This window comes from Echinops telfairi, unplaced genomic scaffold (genome assembly GCF_000313985.2).
Source record: "Echinops telfairi isolate 266 unplaced genomic scaffold, ASM31398v2 ScPeMD7_21;HRSCAF=78, whole genome shotgun sequence".
NCBI classification, from domain to species: Eukaryota; Metazoa; Chordata; class Mammalia; order Afrosoricida; family Tenrecidae; genus Echinops; species Echinops telfairi.
Window position 1 is genome coordinate 10,578,298 of NW_022103918.1, and position 22,971 is coordinate 10,601,268.

Below are 22,971 nucleotides of genomic sequence, written 5' to 3' on the forward strand. Positions count from 1 at the left end.
CCTCATATGAGTCAGAACTGACTTGAAGGCACTTAACAAGAACTGCCTAACACCAATGATCAGAATTGTAACTGATCATTAAAAGTACTGATCATTTTACGTTGACCAGACAAAACCAAACCCTACTTTTAAAATTTTTAACTCAGTGGCTTTCATTCAGAGATGTTATAGTGATCTTTATAAGTTCTTATAAATATAATATTTTTTATTAACATTGGGGATAAACCATCGCATACTCATTTTTTCAGCCCATTTTATAGATGCATGATGAAAACCCAAAGAATTTAAGTGCTTTATACATCACAAACTTTTATTTCTTGATTTAGAATCTGTAGGCGCAGATGCCAACATTGTATATCACTAAATGCTGGATTATGAACTATCTGAGCAGCAAGTTGCACATTTGGATGGTTTCCAGATTCTCTTTCTGCTCGAACAGTAGGATATTTGCACATTTCTCTTTGGTCCCAATTCTAAATGTCAGTCTGGTTCAACAACATTCTTTTTCTTATTCTATTTTCTTAAACCACCTTTCTACCTACTTCAGGAAAATAAGAAAATAACAATCATGGTTTCATATGGATTTAAAATTATCAGAAATAATATAAAATATTTACATCATGATTGTTAAACAAATAATTTATTGGTTCACCTAGCCAGTTCTTACACCATCGCCAATATTTGAATCTACACCTAAAAGTATTACGCATTTGCTCAAACATTTCACAGTACTCATGGTCATAGTTCGACGGTTCAGATACAGGAAGGTTCTTAGATATAGTCACAGACCATGGTGCTGCTGGAATAACATAGAAAAATGTGCAAAAGATGCTGTGTGCAATCTGCCAAATGTACCACATAACAATATGTGATGCTTGTCTTGTCAGATAATAATAGCTTTTTAAATACATCTCTCTCTGTTTGTTGCTCTACTCCCTTAACTCAAAGGGTTTAATATTTCTTTTCTAGAAATTCCCAACCAGATATAATGGATAGTAATTGTCTAGATGGTGCTAATGATAACAGTTGCTTAATTTATTCTGAGAAAGATTGAAAGTTTTTCTTTGGGTTAGCTGTTTGTAATCTTAGTTAATCTCACCCCTATTCAGCTGTATGTTTTACTTATTCCCATAAACAGAGTTGATCTGAATGCTGTATTAGAAAACATTCTCTTGCTCATTCTTTTATCTTATTCTTATACTTTGAGCTCTTTGGTCTGAATGACTATTATCATGCTTTTCAAATTTCCCCAAAGTACCTTAGTAAGTGATTCATATGGAGCTTATTTTTCAAAATATTTGTGACTATTGCAGATTTTGAACTGATGCACTTAAGATTTTTAAAAACAAAATCATCTTTTTAGACACTTCAAATAATTCATAGGAAACCTTGAACACTTCATCTTAAGTAAGAACTATACAAAGCACTTAAGTTGAGAGCTCCTACGCTGTATCCTGGTTACTTGTTCCTGTAGAAGAACACACACACAGCTGCATAAATTCAAGATTATGAGAGTAAGGCATGGATGACATTTTAGGGTACTGAGCTTAGGAAGTCACTCTTCGCATCTTCTCGTTTGCATGCACAGATACACAGAAATAATGGTTGGTAAAGAAGTAAAAATTGAGAGCTCACACACAGCTATCAATACTTTCTATTATGGTATACTCCTCAAAAAATGTTAAGATATCGATAAAGATGAGCATCTTCCACAAAAGGGTAAGTCATTTGGCTTTTTAGGAGAAATATTAAAAATGTGCATTAAAACACAACTGGCCTGAGGTTTCCAGCACAGATTTTTCTTATCTCTCCCACATCCTCACAAAAAATATCATCCTCAGATTTTTAAATCTAGTATATTGTTCTAGGTCCCTGTAGCTCATGCCATTGGATCCTAGGCTGTAAATAAGGTGAAAATCAATGTACTCTGTAATTCTATAAAATATGTTTTCCTTTCAAGATTTTCTTCAAAAACTTTAGCTTTCTCAGGGTTTGATAAGAATATTTCAAAAGACCAATTATCCTATGAGTGAAATGGGTTCTTCTGAATTTCTAAACCCTTATGTGTGTATATTTGTGTAGCTACTATATTCCCCTAGTTAAGTGTTTCCTAGAACAGCAAGTGACTCCCAATTATCTTTTAATTTACTTCCAAAAGTCTATTTAGTCTGCTCCTTCACCTCAATTTTTGAAATGGCTATCATCGTCTTTTAGATATGCTTTTCTTCCTTTATAAGAATGCTTTTAAAGCATTAAGTATTCCTGCACTGTTTATAAGTCAAATTAGGTCCATTTTATTTTTCCAGGAATGCTAAGGTTTTTAAAACAATTAGACAAATCATACTTATATAATGCGTAGGTTTCATAAACAACACCTCCTCATCGATTTCCTCAAGTCTAACTCTTCAACACTGGAGAAAGACAGATTCTCCCATCAATCATGTGATTCTTCGTGACCCTTGCTCTCTTATTCCTAGGTATGATTCTGCGATTCGAGGTACTAGAAAAGTTTCGTAAAAGTTCCCAGCACATCCTGATGATGCCGTGAGGGAGATCACTAAGAGTCTGAATCTGAGAGTGTATCTTTAGCTATCATCCATTCAAGGTCAAGATTACTTCATAAGTGAATCTAAAATTGAATAATTTGACCACCAGTACATCTCATCGTCTACAACGTTTGCAACCCAGATCAGCTATAGTGCGAACAAGAGAGAAAGACCATGCTAACCTTGATTGTATGTGCCATCTTTCTGCAAACTCTTTACAAACATATGATGAAACCCAGTAACAAATTTTAAAAGAAAAAGACAGACAAAGGGAGATCAGAAAAGGGGAGAAGATTAAGTTTGGGGACTTTGTAAACTAGTGCCCAACAAATTCTAGCTCAGAGTAAATAACTGAAAAGAAAGAGTGTAGGTTAACATATAATACCCTAACTCTGCAATTAGACTGAGACTGTTTTGCAACTTTGTTAGCAATTACATTAACTATTAAAGAAAGATTAAGAGCATGCAGACTTTTTTTTTTCCTTTCATTTTGTGTCCTGTTCTGTGAAGGTGTAGTTTTCATTTTCACTGTTGTATTTTTTTATTAGAAAGACATGAAATAGTTTAAAGTGATACCTCAATAATTTATACGCAAAAAATTCACAAAGCAGTTTTAAAACAGCCTACCCCTTGGTCCCTTGAACTAATTAACATAAAGAGAAAATAGAGTCAAAATCAGTAATGGATAATTTTCAAATATATTTTGATGGAGAGGATTTGGTTTTCTCAGTGAAAATACTTTGGGTTTAGGTTTTTTTTCACTGCCAGGTTAATTAACAACATGGCAGAGCCCAATAACCTTTTTCCTTCTTTGTAAAACAATGTTCCTGAAGTACTAAAGGAGAGGACACAACATTTATGAGATTGTGGCTCAGTGTCCTAGCTAATCTAACTCTCTGAACTGCCAAAAATAAAAATCCTGTAAGATTTTTTTCTTATGACCTTTTTTTTTGGGGGGGGACTGGGTTTTCCAGTGTATGAATTTCATTACTTCATATTCCATTTATTCTCCAGCTATCTGATTCTCAGGTTTCAATGTAACAGAAAGGATTGGGAAAGATGGGGGAGGCGAGCACATGGCACATAATTAAGCCCTATGTATCTCCACGATATTAAACCGGAACTACATATACATGCTTCAGAACAACCTTATCTTATTCTGTTTTTTAACATTTTCTCTTCTAAAACACACATTCTTTCAAAGACGTGAAGAGCAGAAATAGAAAGGCTGCTACATATGAAAGTGGAAAGGGATTTGCTGCCAGCAGCTTTTCTTTATAGTGTTACTCTTACCTGCAGTATGTGTTGGCACTGGCAGGTAGCCCTAATCCGTTAGTAGCCAAAGTATTTTTGTCCCTGAAGTACGAGAATCTCCATAGCATATGAATGAGACACGGTTGACTAGTTTACACACATCTTTATAACTCCAAGAAACCAACACTCATTCACAAATGCTTCCATTTCATCTCAGCAAAGAGAAGAGCCACAAACAGCAGAGATACCTCCTTTGAATTCCTGATCTCCACTCTCCACGAGAAGATGAGGAGAAAGAGGATAACATATATTTTTAACTTCAACAAAGAACGTTGGCCCTTCGTGCGAGAAAACACACACACGCACACGGTTTTCTGTTGACCACACTCCACATTTCATTTAAGTCAAAATATTTCAGTACAAGGCACTAACAAAAAACGTCATTTAGTAATAAACCTAATTGACTCCAGACAGAAGTGCACCACAATGGCACAGGAGGTTCGGATAAAGTGTTTCCCAGTAACTAGCATCCTCAGACTGCATGATCACCAGCTACATTTACACACTGCTAAACCACCTTCCCTAAGTTATAGAGGGGGGAAAAAAGTTAGAAGATAGCAACATTTAGATATAAATACATGACATAATACGTGATGGTTCCACCACAACAAAGGAATGCCTGAGCTTTAAGGCAAAACAAAATAAATGTATTAACACAAAAGAGTCAAGTGACTGCAATGTTACTTAGATAAAAGGAAGAGAGAACTGAAATACAACGAGTTGCATTCAGATTTGAATTGATTTAAGGTTCGACAATGACTACAAATGTCTATGAACATCTAGAAACTTTGTTTTCCATTTTCCTTCTGTCATATATTATGGGCATACATTTCTTAAATTACCTTATAATAGATTAATCACTTTCAAGCTGGGTGACAAAAGGGCATTAATGACCGGAAAATGATATAAAAGAAAGAGAAAAAGCATGTTAACAAGTTTATCAACAAACCTGTGTGATTCTCATGAAGTGCAGATTAAGGTTCAGTGGTTCCAAACTGGCAGCATTCAAGTTGGGTTCATATTTGAGTTTTTTGTTTTGTTTGTTTTTTTAAACCACCTGTCCTAAAACGACATTGTTTATGCTAATTATCTTTGTTTATGCCACAATTCTGTTTGTTTACTACATTCTTTTAAAATACCATATCCCTATAAACAGTTCTCACCAGAATTCTTCTAAATCTTGTTTCGGTCTGGTCCTTCTCGGCAGCCCACTGAGCACTCAGAATGCAGCTCTACAAGGAAGGTGCAAGAGCTGGGAATCACTTGGAGCCTCTGACTCCTCAGGCTGGCAAAGGCAGGGAGTACTGCTGGGGTTTTACTCTCGGCTCCAAGGGAAAAGGAGCCTGAGTGTGGAGAACTGCAACACCCTCCTATTGGACAATCAGAGCCATACGCCACAATCTCTCCAGAGGAGATGCATGAACTCCCAACGATTAAGCAAAGAGAAGAAATAGATGCCAAGGAGAAACGAGAAATGAGAACAGCTTCCACACTGCAGGAGAACGCACAGATGTCAGAAGGCATGAAAGCAGGACCTCTCTGAAACCATGATCAGTGTCTGATTAAAAGGAAGGGATAAGAGGCATTCTTCTAAAGAATGTCCAAAGAAACACATCGAAGGGAGGGGGTCTTTACTTTTTTCCTCCTTTAAAAATATCACTTGGTCATGCTCACATAGATAGCATTTTAATGTGCTATTTAATACAAACAAACGATGATGCTAGCAATTCCCATAAGGAAAAGGAGGAAAGGTTGAGGAAAGAGAGAAACACTCACTATGTTTCATGACATTTCTTGTTGAACATTTGTTGTTTCCAACAGAAAAAAACTATCTCATGCTTTGGTTAAATGTTTAATCATCTCTTTTTAACCTGTTTTCCCTCATCTGAGTCAGCAACCTGGCATATTGGAATTGTATGTGAGTTAGTAGACCTAGATTGATTCAGTACCCCAGTAATTGATTAATTGCATTAAATTTATAAATGAATAACAAATCATGGAAGAAAACAAAAATCTATCACCAGTTATACTTATTTAATCTAGAAAATGGGAGGTATTCGAGTTATATGATGCATATCTGCCCCTATAACATAATCACTAGGTGGATGAACACTTGCTAGTAGAAAGAACAGGCATTGAAAATCAGACTTTACCTATAAATGCAATTTTGCTTTCTAAATGCATGATCAGTTTAATCTGTTTGAAATAGCTTCTAACTCTATAGAGGAGTGATGTACTGAAATAACAGAACAAGTCTTAGGATTTGCCTCTCATGTATGCTGCATAGCTAGATTATAGATAAAGGCTCCCTTAGCAGAGGTAACTAACTATTCCATCATGTATTTATTATAACTGAGAAATGAAAACTAATGTGCCCATATGTGAAACAATAAGAATATTCACACATTTCAAGATCTAGGAAACCAATTAAACACAGGTCAGTAAACAATGCCACCTGACATTGAAGCCTTCATTGTCATTGGTGATCCATCAGGTCTCTGCCAGTGTTCTGAACAACACTCTAAGCTAAGTGTGAGGGACGCATTGAGAATACACTGCTCCATGCAAGCTGCATTCTAAACCAAGACCTAAACTCCTGTAACTTGCAAATTATGGACATGGTAATTAAAATCTGTAATCAGTTGCAGGAACTTTTTTTTTTTCTATTAACATAGTAGCATGTGAAAAATAAATACAATGAGCAAAGGCTGATATCGGTGCATTCTAAAACCATAGCATGACGCCAACAAGATTACCATTTCCATTAGGTGCCAGAATGTGCCCAGGTAACATTCATTGGCCTCACACCTAGGGGCTACCTGCTAACCTAAATGGACTTATCACTCATGAGTTGCAATAGCTTTTTTAAAGTTTCTATTTAAGCTGAATAAATTTTTCTTGGTAAGGAATATCTTACTGTTATGATCAAACTGTAAGTAAGTACAATAATGCCAGAAAAAGGAGAGTCTTATGACGCAATAATAGTACATTTTCATGATCATTGTACAAATTTTCTCTTCATAGTACCTGGTCTACCTGCTATTCTTCAGGGTAAAAAAATACAAAAGTTTTCTAATGAGACAAAATGATTTCTTTAGTTGACATGACAACAAATATTTATAGGAAGAGAAAGTAAATAAATGTTTTTATTATAAAAGGCTTTTAGTCTTTCAGTGTTTTCTAAATTATCTATTAAATAGGCAGTGTGTTGTCTGTACCCGTTTTGAGAGAAGTTAAAAAACTGTTAATTCAATAGGCTCCTGCATCCCATTACCTTAGATCCCAACTTTTATTTCCTTTCTAGACATTATCAGCACTGTCTTTCTAAGTGATCAATTTAAACATACCATTAAGTTTCTAGCATAATCCAAGTAAAAATTATAACAAGCAGCTTATACATAAAATGGTTTTATTCATCAAATTAGACAACTATGCACATAAAGCAGATGAAACAATATTTTGAAAGTGTCCAAATTTTCTTATTTTCATTCATCAGAATTAAATATATTGATAGTCAGTGCAGTTATTTTACTATCTCTCCATCCTAGGTATATTAATTAATACATAGATGATCTTCTCAAAGGGGGATTCCTAAAGTCATACAGCAATTTTTCAAAATTATTTAGTTCCAGTTAAATACATAATTCTACTGACATCTTTTTCAAAAATTGATAAAGTTCAAGTGTTCACTCCATGACACTATTATCAACATTTTGACGATGGTGCCAGTTATGTCTCCTCCAAATAATACACTATAATAGACCTGAAAAAAATAATTACTGAGACCATACCTTGCCCTTTTGACTACCAACAGAAAATGTTATATTTCATTAATCATAATCTGTTATGTTAAGGATGCTTGAAAATAAAAATATCTAAACTTTTTTTGCTCTGTAAGACTCATTATTCAATTTTCTATACCTTCCGAACATTTTTAACAGTGAAATTGTCACTACTTCTGAACTGATTAAATATTGCTTATTATTATGTAGTACTGATCATATTAATTTCTAGAGCTGATATTATAGACAAATACAAATTATTTTTATTCTAGCTATTTAAATTTTGAATGTTCCTTAGTTACAAATAGTTTATAGGTTGGGAAGAATAGTAAAAGATGGGTAATAATCTACCAGTGAAATGTTTTTCTTGAAAGAATACATAACACTTCCATAATACTTGAGCCCTAAGCAATTTATGTTTGTCCTATATAACATGGTACTTTATTTTTCATAATGTAAATAGATTTCCTACCAAGTATAAATTTAAAAACAAACAAACTCATCTTTAGCTGGTAAGTAAAATAAAAATTAATACTTGACAATTCACTTATCTATACAATATTAGTTGAAAAGAGTTCAAAAGGCAAAAAGAGAATCTCTAATTATATATAATAGTGTGGGTACATGACATATCTCTCTTTTAAATAGCATAAATATTTAATGCTGAGTCTACATGATGCACTTACTCTATGAGGGTGAGGATGGATACATTCACTCGTAGAAATTCAATGTAAACAAATAGTAATGATTTACTGGGGGTTTTGTATGTATTACCCATTACAGCCACAGGGGAAATTATTATGAAATTTTACATCATATGGCATTTAAAATTTTTATTTTAGCTAATAATATTCCCAAATATACTGTCCATGCTAACATTCCTGTTGACTATCATTTGATTATTTAATTAGCCAGTTAAAAAGTAAGCCTCCGGGTGACCAAAAATGAAATTCTCATCAGGAGAAAAAAAACAATATTCAAAGATTTAGGTATCAGAATAGGAAAGGGAAACGTTTAGTTTAAAAAGAGATAATTGAAAAAATACAAATAAAGTTCACAGCAGGGGACCTTGCATATATACAGAAATAGGCTACATCCAGTTAATATGTAACTACCTTTTTATAACAACAATCTGCTTACAGTCTTGCAAATCAGACTCAAGAGTTTTATTTTCAAAAATATATAATTAAAATTAAAGAATACCATCACTTAAGTGCTACTTTGCGTATCCTAGAAAACTTATAGTGTTAAATTAGCAAATCGCATCATCAGGCAATCGTATGCTCCAATCTAAATAACTTTAAGGTCTACATGTGAAACAGGCTATCTCTCCAAATCAAAGCTAGCTAACGTAAAGGGTTAACATATGGAACTTAAAAATAATAACAATCCCAAACTCTTAAGAACTCTCAATCAGTCAATGCATTTATCTAGTGAGGATGCACCTTACCCCCCACCAACCAACCCCCCATAAAGAGGAAAAGAGAGAGAGAAAGCAACATGAACGTGTATCTCTTGGTTATTTTACTTCTCTGATCTGATACTGGCTTCTCTACTGTGTAACCACTATCCAGCATTATTTCATTCTCAGTACTCTTTTTTTCTCTTCCGTTGCTTCACTTCTAGAATGTTTTAATCTTTGTCCTTTCTTTTTTCGTCTTTTCATATCAAATTCAGTCGTTTGAGCGATGAACAGCTTGACTTAGCATATTTTTAACCAGCTGGTCTAGCACCTAGCGTGCATTGCATAGTCAGATACAACAAATGTTTATACAGAAGGTAGCTTTCATGAGAATGAAGAAAAAAAAAGCCTGGGTATCATGCATCCTGCCTTTTTTTAGCTTTTTAAATTATTATTATTCATCATACAGAATGCAAAGTTTGAATTCTTTTTAATGGCAAACAAAATTCTATTTATAGTTCACAAAAATGAAGTTATGTTGGGGTAAGAACTCAAAATTTTAAATTGCAGTGTGTACTTAGAGGGACATGAAGAGGACTAACATTCCTACCAAGTCCTACTTTACTTGCAACAACATCAAATGGAAGCATATTACACGCATTTCTCCAAATAGGAACAGCTTAATTACCCTTATTCCCATTATAGCAAAGGGAGGAAAAACAGTAAATCACAATTCAGCTTAAGACAGCGCAAAAGAACTATCCCTGAAACTTAGAAAGAGACCATCCTCCTTTCCCATTGCTTTGCTTTCTGCCTTTCTTTCTTTTTTTGACACTTCACTAGCAAGCTATGAATAAACTATAGTGATGTAAAAACAAGTTTTTGTTTAAATTTAAACTTCTGTCTTATATCAACAAAAGGTCATGTGCTTACTGTGTTGCTTCCAAACTTTTACGGAAGGATCAAATAGGAACTTACAGCCTCCGTTTTGCCCACCGCCACAACCTTCTGTCACCCAGAAATTACATGAGACAGAGACTGGAAACAGGGTAACGCTCTGCACAAAAACATGCTTCAGAGGGTTGTAGAAGAGGTGCCAACACCAAAGGAAAGAAAGTAAGAGAATACAAGAAAGAGTGAGAGTGAGAAGTGGAGAGAGAGAGAGAGAGACTTAATGTTCATCTAATTTCTTGTTATAAGATGCAAACATTAATAGAAATCTCAGACTGCAAATCAGTTCAACTGAGTCTGGGAAGCCACAGCAAACATCAGCTCGCAGACTTGCAGAAGCACTAGCTCGAGGCTGCTCTAACCAACATGTTTCGGGGGGAGCATCTTCCAATTGATTCAGAGACTACTGTACAATGAGAGAGTTGTACTTCAATATTCGAGGGGAAGGGGAAAAAAAACCAGAAAACAGCACTCACCTTTCAAACTCCTGAGGTAAATCAGGGTCAGTAAGCATGCTGGAAAAGCACAATTTCCCTTTGTCACCGCGGCCACCTATGACGGTCTCCAACTGAACCTGTCAAGTGAGTCCAAACCTTCTAAACCAATTGACTGACTCTCTCTCTCTCTCTCTCTCTCTCTCTCTCTCTCTCTCTCTCTCTCAGTCTCACCCCCCCTCCCCTCCTCGGACTCCTTGACCAGTCTCTTAAAGGGGTAGCGCACTCCCAGCAGCGCCCGGCCGCTCCCCCTCCTCGGAGCCGGGGAGCCGCACGCGGGCCGCCGGCAGCGGAGGACCTCCGGGCGCCCGTCCGTCCCTCCCTTCGAACGCTCGCTCTCTCAGACGCCGCTGGACGGGAGCAGTCAACTCCTTGAACGCGCCTCCTCCCGTCCGTCCACGCTCGCCTCGCAATCAGAAAAGTCACACACGCAAAAAAGAAAAGAAAACCCCAGTAGGATTTTTGAAATGCACTGGGTGCCGATTACAAGAGACGTCTGATCAGAAGAGAATGCCGATGAAACTGCAGGGGCTGGCCAAGCACACGCGCACAAAAAAAAAAAAAAAAAAAGAAATAAAAATAAAAGTAAGGGCATTTTCACACAAAGAAGTGTTAGTCCTTCTCACCCCTTTCTGGGCGATCTCGGCGCGCACACGGAAACGCACACACTCACACACAACAATCGGGCATTGTTCTGAGGGAAGAAAAGCAACTTTGACAGATTGAAATATAGCAGAGGCCCCTTCAAGGAAACCTGTAAACAACTTGTCACTCACTCCGTCCGTCTCCCTGCTAGCGTGTGCTTTCCACAAAGTGGTGCGAACGCCCTGGCAACCCAAGCAAAGTTTCCTCCGCTCCAAACTCCATCCAACGCGGCGGGCGTGCGAGGCGGAGAGGGAAGAGGTAACCGCATGCCAGTGGCACACACACGGGGGGCAAACACGACACCACTCAACACCAGCCGCCCCCCCCCCCCCCCCCCCCCCCCCCCCTCCGATGCCAAACAGAAAGGCAGTCCGCCCAGGCGGTGGGGATTGCGGGCAGGCTGGGGGTCTGGGGTAGGGAGCGCTCCCGGGCTGTGGTCTCCTTAATTTCCTCTGCCCGGGCAGCCGCAGATAACAAGGTGGACAAACTATGGCTTTATAGATCCTGAGCTGGCTGCTAAGGCACAGCCTCCACAACAGTTGCAATTATCTAGATAAAAATCTGGCAGACAAGGAAGGTAATCAGGTAATGTACCTTTGACATGAAATGACAGAGGCACATACACCCAGAGAGAGGCACTCACACAGACACCCATGCAGAGATGGTGGCTGCCCCATGTAACGCAGCATCTGGTCAGGGAGTAAGCACACACTCACCACCACGACGAGATAGTGTGCATGCTACACACACACACACACACACACACACACACACACACACGCTCTCCACTCCTACTGGGAGGGTTCATGCCGCACAAAAGGCTACATTACAGAGCCCGCCCCAATAAGGGAAAGGGAGAAAAAAAGCCTTCCATTGTTGAGAGGGCAGGTCAGTTGATTAGATTTTCTGTGGAGAATTCCACGAGGAAATTCCCTTCAAAGCCGAAGTGATTAACTGGGGGCTATTCTGGAAATGGAGCAGACAATGGCTCAATAGTCTGAACAGCCAATGTCCAGGCTGGCACTGAACTCACTTAAAAAAAAAAATAAAAGCCAGACTCCCTGTTCTTTTCCACACATTCCCCCCCAGCCCCCTCCACTCCTTCCAACTTCCCCTCCCAATTCCTTTTATTTTGCAGCTGGGCAACATTAAGGGCCTTTAAAACCACAAGGGTTGACCCCACAGCAGTTTGATTAGGTCCCACTTTTTTTTTTCTGGCGACAGGCAGACAGTAAGTTTACTTTTTTAGACATATATAATGACACACCATGCTCGTACTGCAAACATCAAAATCAATACGACCCTAATATTAGTAAATTTATTCTTCATTCCAAGCTTGTACAATTTCTGAGAAAGTTGATAATAGCTCAATAAGCAGATCTGTTCAGTCCCTGGGCATCCTTAAAATAGACATACACAAGAAAATCAACATGGGATCCGACTGAGACATGTCACTATGGAGTTAAGACACTAACAAAACTCAGAATTATGACCCACCCTGAAAAAGCTATGAACAAGGGATGTGGCAAAAATGACTTAGTGCTGACCTGATTTTCATTTTCAGCAGTTGGGGAAGGGGAAAGGATATTACTCACTACTCTTTCTTGTTACTCTCAATTTTTTTTTTTTATGACAGCAAAAACCCATTCCTATGCAGAAAATGAGAAAATTGTTGCATTTACTTTAAAAAAAAGTCCTTAAGGGGCCTATAATTGAATACACTCCAGTTGATAATATATACAAAATAATATTTTCCCACTACTATCCCTTATTTCTTTTTAGGGGGTGAGGTTAGGTAATGGTGGCTTACATCCACTTAAAAACTCTTTTAAAAAATTGCCTAATTAGGGAATCTCGTTTCATCTTGTATCAATAAGGGAGAGAAGGAGGAAGGATAAGTTACAGGGAGCCAGGGGAGCTGGAGTCAGGAAGAGGAGGAGGCAGGGAGGAGAAGACAGAGGGAGAGCACAAGAAAGACCTAGTGCAGCAAAAAGATAGAAACAAAGATAATGGCCATAAGGCAGGATGCTGGGATCCATATGGTCCCAGCTGCCGTCTTGCTACAGCTACTACCTCTGGTTGTTTCTCTGAAACTCTAATCCCTAAGGTCACTAGAGCAGGTAAGAAAGGGTATGCTTGTTTGGAGACAACTGCAGTATAAGGAAACGATGCTCATAGCAGAATGCTCATGTCTTTGGGCTTTATTTTTAGATGCACTCAATATATGGATGGATATGGATATGCCACACAAAGATAAAACAAATGAAAATGTGAAGTGATGCGGATGTTAAAGATCTCCACCAATTTCTATAAACATTCTTGTAGTAGTAAATGGTTAAGAAAAAATACTTTTGTATAATCATCTTTGCTGAATGACTTGAAATAGACTAGACACCAGACATAGAATTTGCTAAATCGAATAGCGATACTTTGTACTAATAGAGCTCGGTACTCACAATGCTTTTTGTGCACGTAGTATGAAGTTCATGCATCAATATTAAGTAGAGAGGAATGGGTAGGGATATCTCTCATTTTGCTGTTGTTGTTTTCTGGGTTCAAACTTGTGCTAAAGAATTTCAAAGTCACAGAGCTGGCATGTGGCCGAGTTGGTAGTTGAACCCAGATCTTCTATGTAATACTTTCGCTTGTGACACCATAATGAGTAAAATGATCCTCTGGAATTGATTACTGAGAGAGACTCCCAAGATGGCACTGATTTTTCAAATGGCCTAACGTGGTATCAGGTAGTTGTTATTAAAAATTAAATTTTATGTTATCTCACTGGCATTGACTTAGTACTGTAGTTGACAGTTGAGTGGAATAAATACATAAAACTGATTTTTTAATTTGAATTCTATATTATAAATTAACATTTCTGTAAGGTTTTAGTTTCAAAATACTTTTTTCTAACCCAGACAATTGTGATTTTATTTAATGACCGCAGTTATCCAACCAATGTATTATTTAACCTTAAATTACTGTTACTTATAAATCAAAATTTGCATTTCATATTAAAGGTAAAATGTTTAAACACTAAAATATGTTGTAATGACTAAAACATTTTATGTGCGATATAAATCTATATTCCTTATCAATGATTGAAAAAGTTTAAATAATTCAATCAGTTATATATCCAGTATTCTTTACATCAAAGCTAAGATCCCAATGTGATATTCACTATATTTTTATAAGCAGGATTTTAGATTTCCTAATATATATGCATTGGGAGACACTTTAGGATTCTTATTAAGTTAATAAACAAGCATTCCTGGAACATCTATTAAATGTTTGCTGATGTATTAAGTGCTACATGTTTAAATAATCACTCAAACTCTAATGGGGGAAAAAATAAGGCCAAACTTTTAATAAATCATTTAGTATCTAAATCCTCCAAACTATATAACGTCAAGAAAATTAAAGTCAAAATAAATGAGCAAACAAGTAAAAGGAAATATTGGGAACATTACTGAACAACATTTAAAAGGCGGGGGAGGGTATAAATATTTTATAAATAGACAGATATACAAATACTTCAGAGAAAAGCAAAGCACAGACTATGACAGAAATCAGTAAACCAAGTTTTCATTTAATGACTCTCCTTGATACTGTCGTAGCAGTGGGATGGACAATAGAAGAAACCTCAAGAAGTAGACTTTTGAGCTCGCGCTGTTTCCATTGCAAAAATAAGAAGAGAGTCAAACAGGCTGAGGAAATATAAGATATGCTAGGGCTCACTGCTAGGAAATTCTCAAATAGAATATCAGAGACTTTTAATGTCATAAACAAGTTGTTTTCTAATTTAACTACTTTTTAGGTATATTGTCTTTCTTTTTTTTTAATCATCTTATTAGGGGCTCATACAACTCTTATCACAATCCATACATACATCAATTGTGTAAAGTACATTTGTACATTCATTGCCCTCATCATTCTCAAAACATTTGCTCTCCACTTAAGCCCTGGCATCAGCTCCTCATTTTTCCCCTCCCTCCCCGCTCCTCCCTCCCTCATGAACCCTTGATAATTGATAAATTATAATATTGTCATATCTTGCCCTGTCTGACATCTCCCTTCATCCACTTTTCTGTTGTCCGTCCCCCAGGGAGGAGGTCACATGTAGATCCTCGTAATCGGTTCCCCCTTTCCACCCACCCTCCCCCTACCCTCCCAGTATTGCCACTCACACCACTGGTCCTGAAGGGATCATCCGCCCTGGATTTCCTGTGTTACCAGTTCCTATCTGTATTTTCAAGCAAACATTCCTCCTATTCCCCTCCTCATACTAAAAGGGCACATTTTTTTTCTACTTTGGGACATAATTATAAAACACCTTCTACTTTAATAAGTGCATTTGAAATATGCAGCCATAGGTACAGAGTGCATTGTGATATTTGATATATGTTCCTATCAACCAGCTACAATGTTCATGTTTTATAGAATTTGGCAGGTTATTTTTGAGAAAGAAAACTCAAATGTTATAACCACAATGAATTTAAAACAAATTACTGCCGGAAATATCAACACTTTATTGACTGAAGCTGACGCAGCGGTATTAGGAAAATGCTCACCTGTTGGTTTTTGTTTGTTTGCTTTCCGGCAGTTCTTTAGTTTTGCTGCACAATCATGAAAACAACACTCTAAACGACTCCTGTCTTCGAGAACAGTAGTATGAGAACAATGGTATTTCAGTGGGAGAATTCTCGCCTTCTATGTGAGACATTAAAGCAGCCCCGCTGCTGCTGCAGTCCTTAAGCTTTGGGTGGCTCACCTTAAGGTCAGCAGCTCAAAACCACCCGCCTTGCAGGATAGAAAAGGGAGTTTGCAGGCAATGAGGTGTTCAGTGTCCTGGAAACCCACAGGGGCAGTTCCCCCTATCCGCCAGGGTCCGTAAGAGTGGACATTTTCTCACTGACTCCATAGCAGTGAGTTTGGAGTTTTTGTTTGGTTTTGATGTAAGATGCCCAGGTTTGATTACTATCGAATCTGCCTCTTTTCACCTATGACTTGTCTGTCAGTGGAGGATTCAGGGTTGCTGGAATGTGCATAGGTATCCGCGGTACTTCCTGGCCAGAACATATGGAAAAGAAAGGCCTCGTGATCTACTTCTGAAAACTAGCCAGTGAAGACCCCATGGATCATAATGCTCCTCTTCCCACCAGATCACACGGATGCAGAAAACCTAACAGCTTATTTCCCCCCAGTGAGCATAGGACTGGCCGAGTTGGGGTCAACTTGATGGTACCTAATAACAACAGCCAGGGCACATTTGTGAGCCATTCACTAGATGCCCAGTGTGGTCAAAATTGACCTAATATATGTAGATGGAAATGGTATTCACTCTAACCCCATCCCCCAAAATTAAGTCGCTCTTGAGTCCATTCCGAAGTTGCACATCTTTACACGGAAAGATAGCCTCATTTTCTTTCCCAGGAGAGGCTGGTGGGTTTGAACTTCCAATCTTGAGGTTAGCAGACCAATGCTTCCACAAGTGCCATCAGAGCTCTTTCCATTGACTACAGTTTCGTCATATTAGACTTTTTCAGAAAACCATTTAATAAATGCAATAGCCTATCTTATTGTGAGGACTAAAGTCAATTATCCATTAGAAATAAATGCCTGGCAATTAGCATGCAACAGCCTATCAGTACTTTGATTTGCTGGTTTATTTGCTGCTTTTGTTTTGAGGTGCCTTCTAACAACAAAGCGCGGCCCAATTCTGCGCCATCCTCCTGAGCACGGTTATGTGTAAGCCCATTGTTAGTTGATCAGCCTAGTGGTTGATTTACTCGGATACACATGATTGCTTTCAGATGACATATTCTTAGAACCAGAAGCAGGAGGGGGATCACCACGGAAATTCTCTTCTCATATTTCCATCTAACAAATGATCTCATTAATTATTACTCTCAGTGTTTGATAACTTATTATCTTCTGCAGAATCATCTGAAAAAGTTTTGTTTTGTTTTTAATTATAGTTTTTATGTTGGGAGCAATTTCATTCTATAATTCACTTTAATTCATACAAAATACATTATTTCCCTTAATGTTCAAAACAAATATACGAGATTTGTAAATCCAATGACGATGGAGGAAGCTGTGACTCATGACAAAAAGTCAACTAATTTGAGGTCCCACAACTATTAATTGCTGGAGACAGACAACACCATTCCATGTCACATTTTGACACAGTTCTTAAAAGGCAGTGGGTGTTAATTCACCCCAAATATTGCATAATGGCAATTAAGTACTGAGTATACAGGAAAAAACTTAATGTGTGTTTGAATACTGAATAAATACCCAAACATTGGATGAAGTGAGGTTGAGGGATGACTCCCCAACTCTCACACATTAGGATACAAAAAATGGCTCTTCTTCTAACAATTAGGAACTACTAGAGAATAGCACCATATGCCCAATTACTAGTGTCCTCATCCTGGTTATGGTGATAATAAACACCAGAATTAGTATTAATATTCATGCAATTTGGCTCTCTTTATAAAATAGTTTCTAAGCATTCTTGTTCTCAATATGTTTATGATTTTTAGAATTATTAAGGAAAGACTGGGGCCATTCTAGTTCTCATATAACTGTTTAACAATGGAATTTCTGTCTTACAAAAAGAGTCAATTATTTCAGGCAAGAGTTGTCCATTAAGAAGATAAAGACAACTAAATTTAGGCTCATTCATTCAGTCAGTCATTCAACTATTTAAGCACTCATCTCTCCTTGGGGCAAGCAGTACGCAAAGTGGCTGTCAGTTCATAAAGATGAAAAAGACAGGAGGCAAGCCCTCGGATGGTAGAATCTGATAGGCTCCTCGCGACAGCAGCACTCACGGTCCAAGAAAGCAGAAGCCATTCAGTTGGGAGCACATCTTTAAAAGTGCTCTGACTCTCAAACATCCATGGTGTACTTTCTCTAAATTCAGAAGCAAAAGCCAGGCCATAAGCGGTACTTCTATAGTTCGACAAAGTATCTTGTATTCACAAGTGTTATAAAATATTTTAGCACACATTTTTAAGAAATGGGTTTTTTCACCAGAAATACTGTGTATCTTGTGATAATGACTAATGAAGGTAGAAATCAGAGCTGGTCCTGAGTAAAGTATGAAAATATTTGAACACTTAGACATAGCTTCATTTTTTTTTTTTTGGCATGGGAATCACTTGTCTTTTTTTTTTTTTTAACATTTTATTAGGGGCTCATACAACTGTTATCTCAATCCATACACACATCAATTGTGTAAAGCGCATTTATACATCGTTTCTCAAAACATTTTCTCTCCATTTAAACCCCCGACATTAGGTCCTCATTTTTCCCCTCCCTCCCTGCTCCCCCCTCCCGCATGAGCCCTTGATAGTTTATAAATGGGTATTTTGTCATATCTTGCCCTGTCCGATGTCTCCTTTCATCCACTTTTCGGTTGTCTGTCCCCCAGGGAGGAGGTCACACACAGTTCTATGTAATCGGTTCCCTCTTTCCTACACATTCTCCCTTTACCCACCCTGTTTTGCCACTCACACCACTGGTCCTATAGGGCTCATCCGTCCTGGATTCCCTGTATTTTCAGTTCCTATCTGTACCAGTGTACATCCTCTGGTCTAGCCAGTCTTGCAAGATCGAATTCGAGTCATGGTAGTGGGAGCGGGGAGGAAACATTTAGGAACTAGAGGAAAGTTGTATTTCTCATCATTGTTACATCGCACCCTGACTGGCTCATCTCCTCCCCGAGACCCCTCTGCAAAGGGATCTCCAGTGGCCTACTAATGGGCTTTGGATCTCCACTCCGCACTCCCCCCATCATTCACTATGGTAAGATTTTTTGTTCTGATGATGCCTTATACCTGATCCCTTCGATACCTCGTGGTTGCATAGGCTGGCGTTTTTAAGGTGACTGAACCTGTCAATTCTATGAAGTAGCCTTACTACAATGCTAAGTAAGTTATGCAGGGTCTTATTCGACGTAAATGGAAGTGTTCATTCTTGCCCAGGCTCTCCTTACTTGTATCTCAAAAAGCACAGGGAAAAAGTCACGGCTAAGTTGAAAGTTACATGTGTTCTCTAAGGGAGCCTCTGTTATTGTTCTGTGTTGATGACGACAAGCATAGCGAGCCCACGTGGCAGAACAGAACTGCCCCCATGGGATTTTTCTAGGCCACAATCTTGATGGGAGCAGATAGCCAGACCTTTCTCCCACAGAACATCCGGTAGGCTCAAACTGCCCATGCTGCAGTCAGGAGCCAAGTGCTTACCTAGCTAGTGCTTAGTGCTTACCTAGCTAGTCCCACTTACTGCACCTTTCTCACTTAGTACACTCAGTTTGATAATACGTGTTTCAAGAATATTATTTTCAACATCAGTCTTAGCTATAAAACTCCGTGCCTTCTAAATTCTTTGATAAATCAAAATACAATCTGCACAAAACAATATTTCTACCCCTCCTAATTTATATCTTACTTTGTATCCTTTCTCCCCCCCCAGTTCTGAGTTTCTTGCAGTGGTTAGCTTTTTGTGACCTTTCAAGTATGATATAACTTCACAATCATGCATGAAATAAGAAGGTGAGGAAAATAAATATCTTTATTAATCAAAGTTAATGTGGCTATATTCAATCACATTCAAACCACCAGGAAAACTTAATTGGTCACTCAAAAATAACTTGATCTTTTCAAACGAACTTATTTTAACTAAATATATCTATATGAAAATCTGGGGGGGGGGAAGTGCTCAGAGATGTTGTCATAAATTTAATTTTATCTAAGTTCAAGTACACTTATACACATTCTTGAACTCAATGAGTTTAAAAGCAGTTTATTAATATTCTTAATATTTCACAGGGGTGTGATAGAGCAGTGTGAGGGAATAAGTAAATGGGACTCAGACTTTATCCAAAATGTCAAAGCATCCAATGCAAACCACAAATGCAAACAAAAAAGTTGAAATGTTAGAAATCCTCCAGGCACATCATGTTAAAGAAGCTTATCTTTTAAAGTGAAACTGGGACCCTCTGAAGAACTGTTGCCAAATAAACAGCGTTTTTATACTTTCTTGCCATTGTTAACAAGAATTACTTGCAGCCACAATTAAGAAAATAATCCAGTCAAGCTATGAACAGGATGAAAGTACAAAAAAACAGACTACCAAATGGACGTGTTTATTCACTCGTACTCAGTAAGCAAATATTGAAAGTTTAGCTTTATTGTTAGCATATTTTATTATTATAACATATTATTAGCATATATCTATTATTATAATATATAATATCTTTATTATATATTCCATTATAATAAGTATAACATAGGTATATGTTATAATGCATGATTATACTATGTATTTTCACGAATACAAAATAAAGAGTATTAAATATTGTAAATGATTATGAAGTAGAACTATTTAATTCATCATCAAATGATACATTAGTATCAAAACACCTACATTTTAATTAAATCTAAAGAAATGTCTCTATACCCCAAAATATTCTATTCTAAAATTTACTGAAAGTCAAGCATAAACTGAAAGACTATCGGCATTTTTAAGATATGGTAACATCCTAAGAGAGAACATTTTTAGAGAAAATAAAAACATATATACAAATTAATTCATTTCCTGGCTGGTGAAACAACTTCAGAATTATTCTTGTACTTATGGACATCTTAAGATTCTTAATCTTAATGAACATGTCAACTTTGCAAAGATTATTTTACTACTGAGTGAGTACTCCAAATTAGACTATAATCTTGAAGGACAAATAAAGACACCGGCAACACTTGTAAGATTTTTTTCCCACTAAGCATCTTGTCAGGACCAAGAACTGATAAATGCAGGGATGCAAAAAATAAAACTGACATTTTTAAAAGGCATTTATGATCTAGTATAAAGTCTGGATAATCTTGCACCTACCAACTATAAATCTACAATTATCAACTAGATTAATTCATTCAGCTTTGACAATATATCTGGGACATCTCATTTTTTATAGGATCCCCCTAACACAGAAAAGGAATAGTATAGAGCAGAAATTAACTTAGTTATGATTGCACAGCTAATTATAGACAGAAATACAATTTGAACTCAAATCTTCAGATGATACATCTAATGTTATGCCACACTATCAGATAACTGCTTCTAACAATTATCGGTTAAAAAAATCAAGTCATGAGTAACTCTTTTTGTTTGAAAGAAGTAAACATCTTTGGGATTTTTAAGTAAACTTAAGTGACATAAATAATTTTATGATAAAATTAACACTATTTAAACTTGAAGAATTTAGAATTAGTTGGAGTTAATAAAATGTACATTAAAGAATTAATTCAAAAGCCCCAGAGCATTATAAGGATTCAGAATTACAATGTGGAACAAATGTAACGAGCAGAAATCAAAAACTTTCATATGCTGGACAGCCTTGGTACAAGAAATTGCGGGACAAAAGAAAACATTAATACTAGAGAATACATTGATGTATGGATGGATTGTGATAAGAGTTGTATGAGCCCCTAATAAAATGATTAAAATAAAATAAAATAATAGAGAATACAAAATATCAAAGATTACACATGTTTTCATAAAATACATAACAGCATAAAACTTTAAAACCATATGAAATTATATACCATGTTCAACAAAGGTATCAATGATATCATAGAGATAACACTTTTCCATAAATCAATGTGTAAATTTAATTAGTTAAAAATTAAAATGCTGCCATATGTTTAAAGCACGTCACTTTGTGGTGAAGTGAAATTAATTACTTTTAACTTTTTTTTCTATGTATCTATAGCTTCCACCAAATGATTGGGTGGGACCATTGAAATAAGGTTTAGTAGACTCAGGGACTAGCCAGTCTTGCCACTCCCCTGTGAATGAAATAGAAGAAAAATTGCCAGGACCATCAAGAACGAATATCCACCCTTGGGGGGGCCTGTAAGATTTCTATTTGAAGTGACAGGAGCATTAGACATCAGGCCACTGAGAACAGAGACCATGGGTCTGTGCAACGGAGCAGCAGGTTGGCATCTTTGGCCGATGGACGCTGAGGCCAAGGGACTGCAGCAGTGAACTGTTGTGAGCCAGAGGTAGACTGGGCTAATGGCTGATAAGAAGTGCTACTATGCACCAATGACTGTATCATTCATATTTTTTGATCATGGATTATGGTAACGTGTTACCTTCCCTAGTAAACTCAAAACTCACTGCTGATTCATAGTAATTCTATAGAGAAGAAGAGAACTGACTGATCCTGTGGGTTTCGATAACCGTAATTCTTGAAGGCAAGAGAAAGCCTCATATTTCTCCTCTGGAACACCTGATGTGTGTTCCATGTGACCCATGAACCTTGTAATTAGAAGTAATAGACGAAAGAAACCAACCGCCATACAGTCGATTCTAACTAAGAGTGACCGTATGCATGGCTTCCGAGGCTGTAAACCTTTACAGCAGCTGACCACCTCATCTTTCTCCCTCGGAGCAGCCGGTGGGTTTGAGTCACCAACTTGTGGTGAGCATCCAACTAGTACTCAAAAGTGATGCTTGGACTCTGAATGAACAATAAAGATGCTATTATAAATAAATGTGTTCTGCATGTTTCACAACAAATGAATAGAAGATCAATACCAGTAGGTGATAGGTAATAGATAGATAGATGATAGAGAGATAGATGGTAGAGAGATGATAGATAGATAGATAGATAGATAGATAGATAGATAGATAGATGATAGGTAGGTAGATAGATAGATGGATAGATGATAGATAAATAGATAGATAGATAGATGATAGATAGGTAGGTAGGTAGGTAGGTAGGTAGGTAGGTAGGTAGGTAGGTAGATAGATAGATAGATAGA

General features: G+C 37.1%; 1 protein-coding gene across 1 annotated transcript in view; it reads right to left on the reverse strand.

The window, feature by feature from the left end:
- Positions 1-10,535, reverse strand: part of LOC123521501 (transcription factor SOX-5-like) — a 212,216-nt gene extending 201,681 nt beyond the window's left edge. Inside the window, exon 1 of the mRNA XM_045288406.1 lies at positions 10,472-10,535. Within this exon, the coding sequence (XP_045144341.1) occupies positions 10,472-10,509 (38 nt within the window). The 5' untranslated portion in view covers positions 10,510-10,535. The remainder of the gene's footprint in view (positions 1-10,471) is intronic.
- Positions 10,536-22,971: the final 12,436 nt, after the last annotated feature.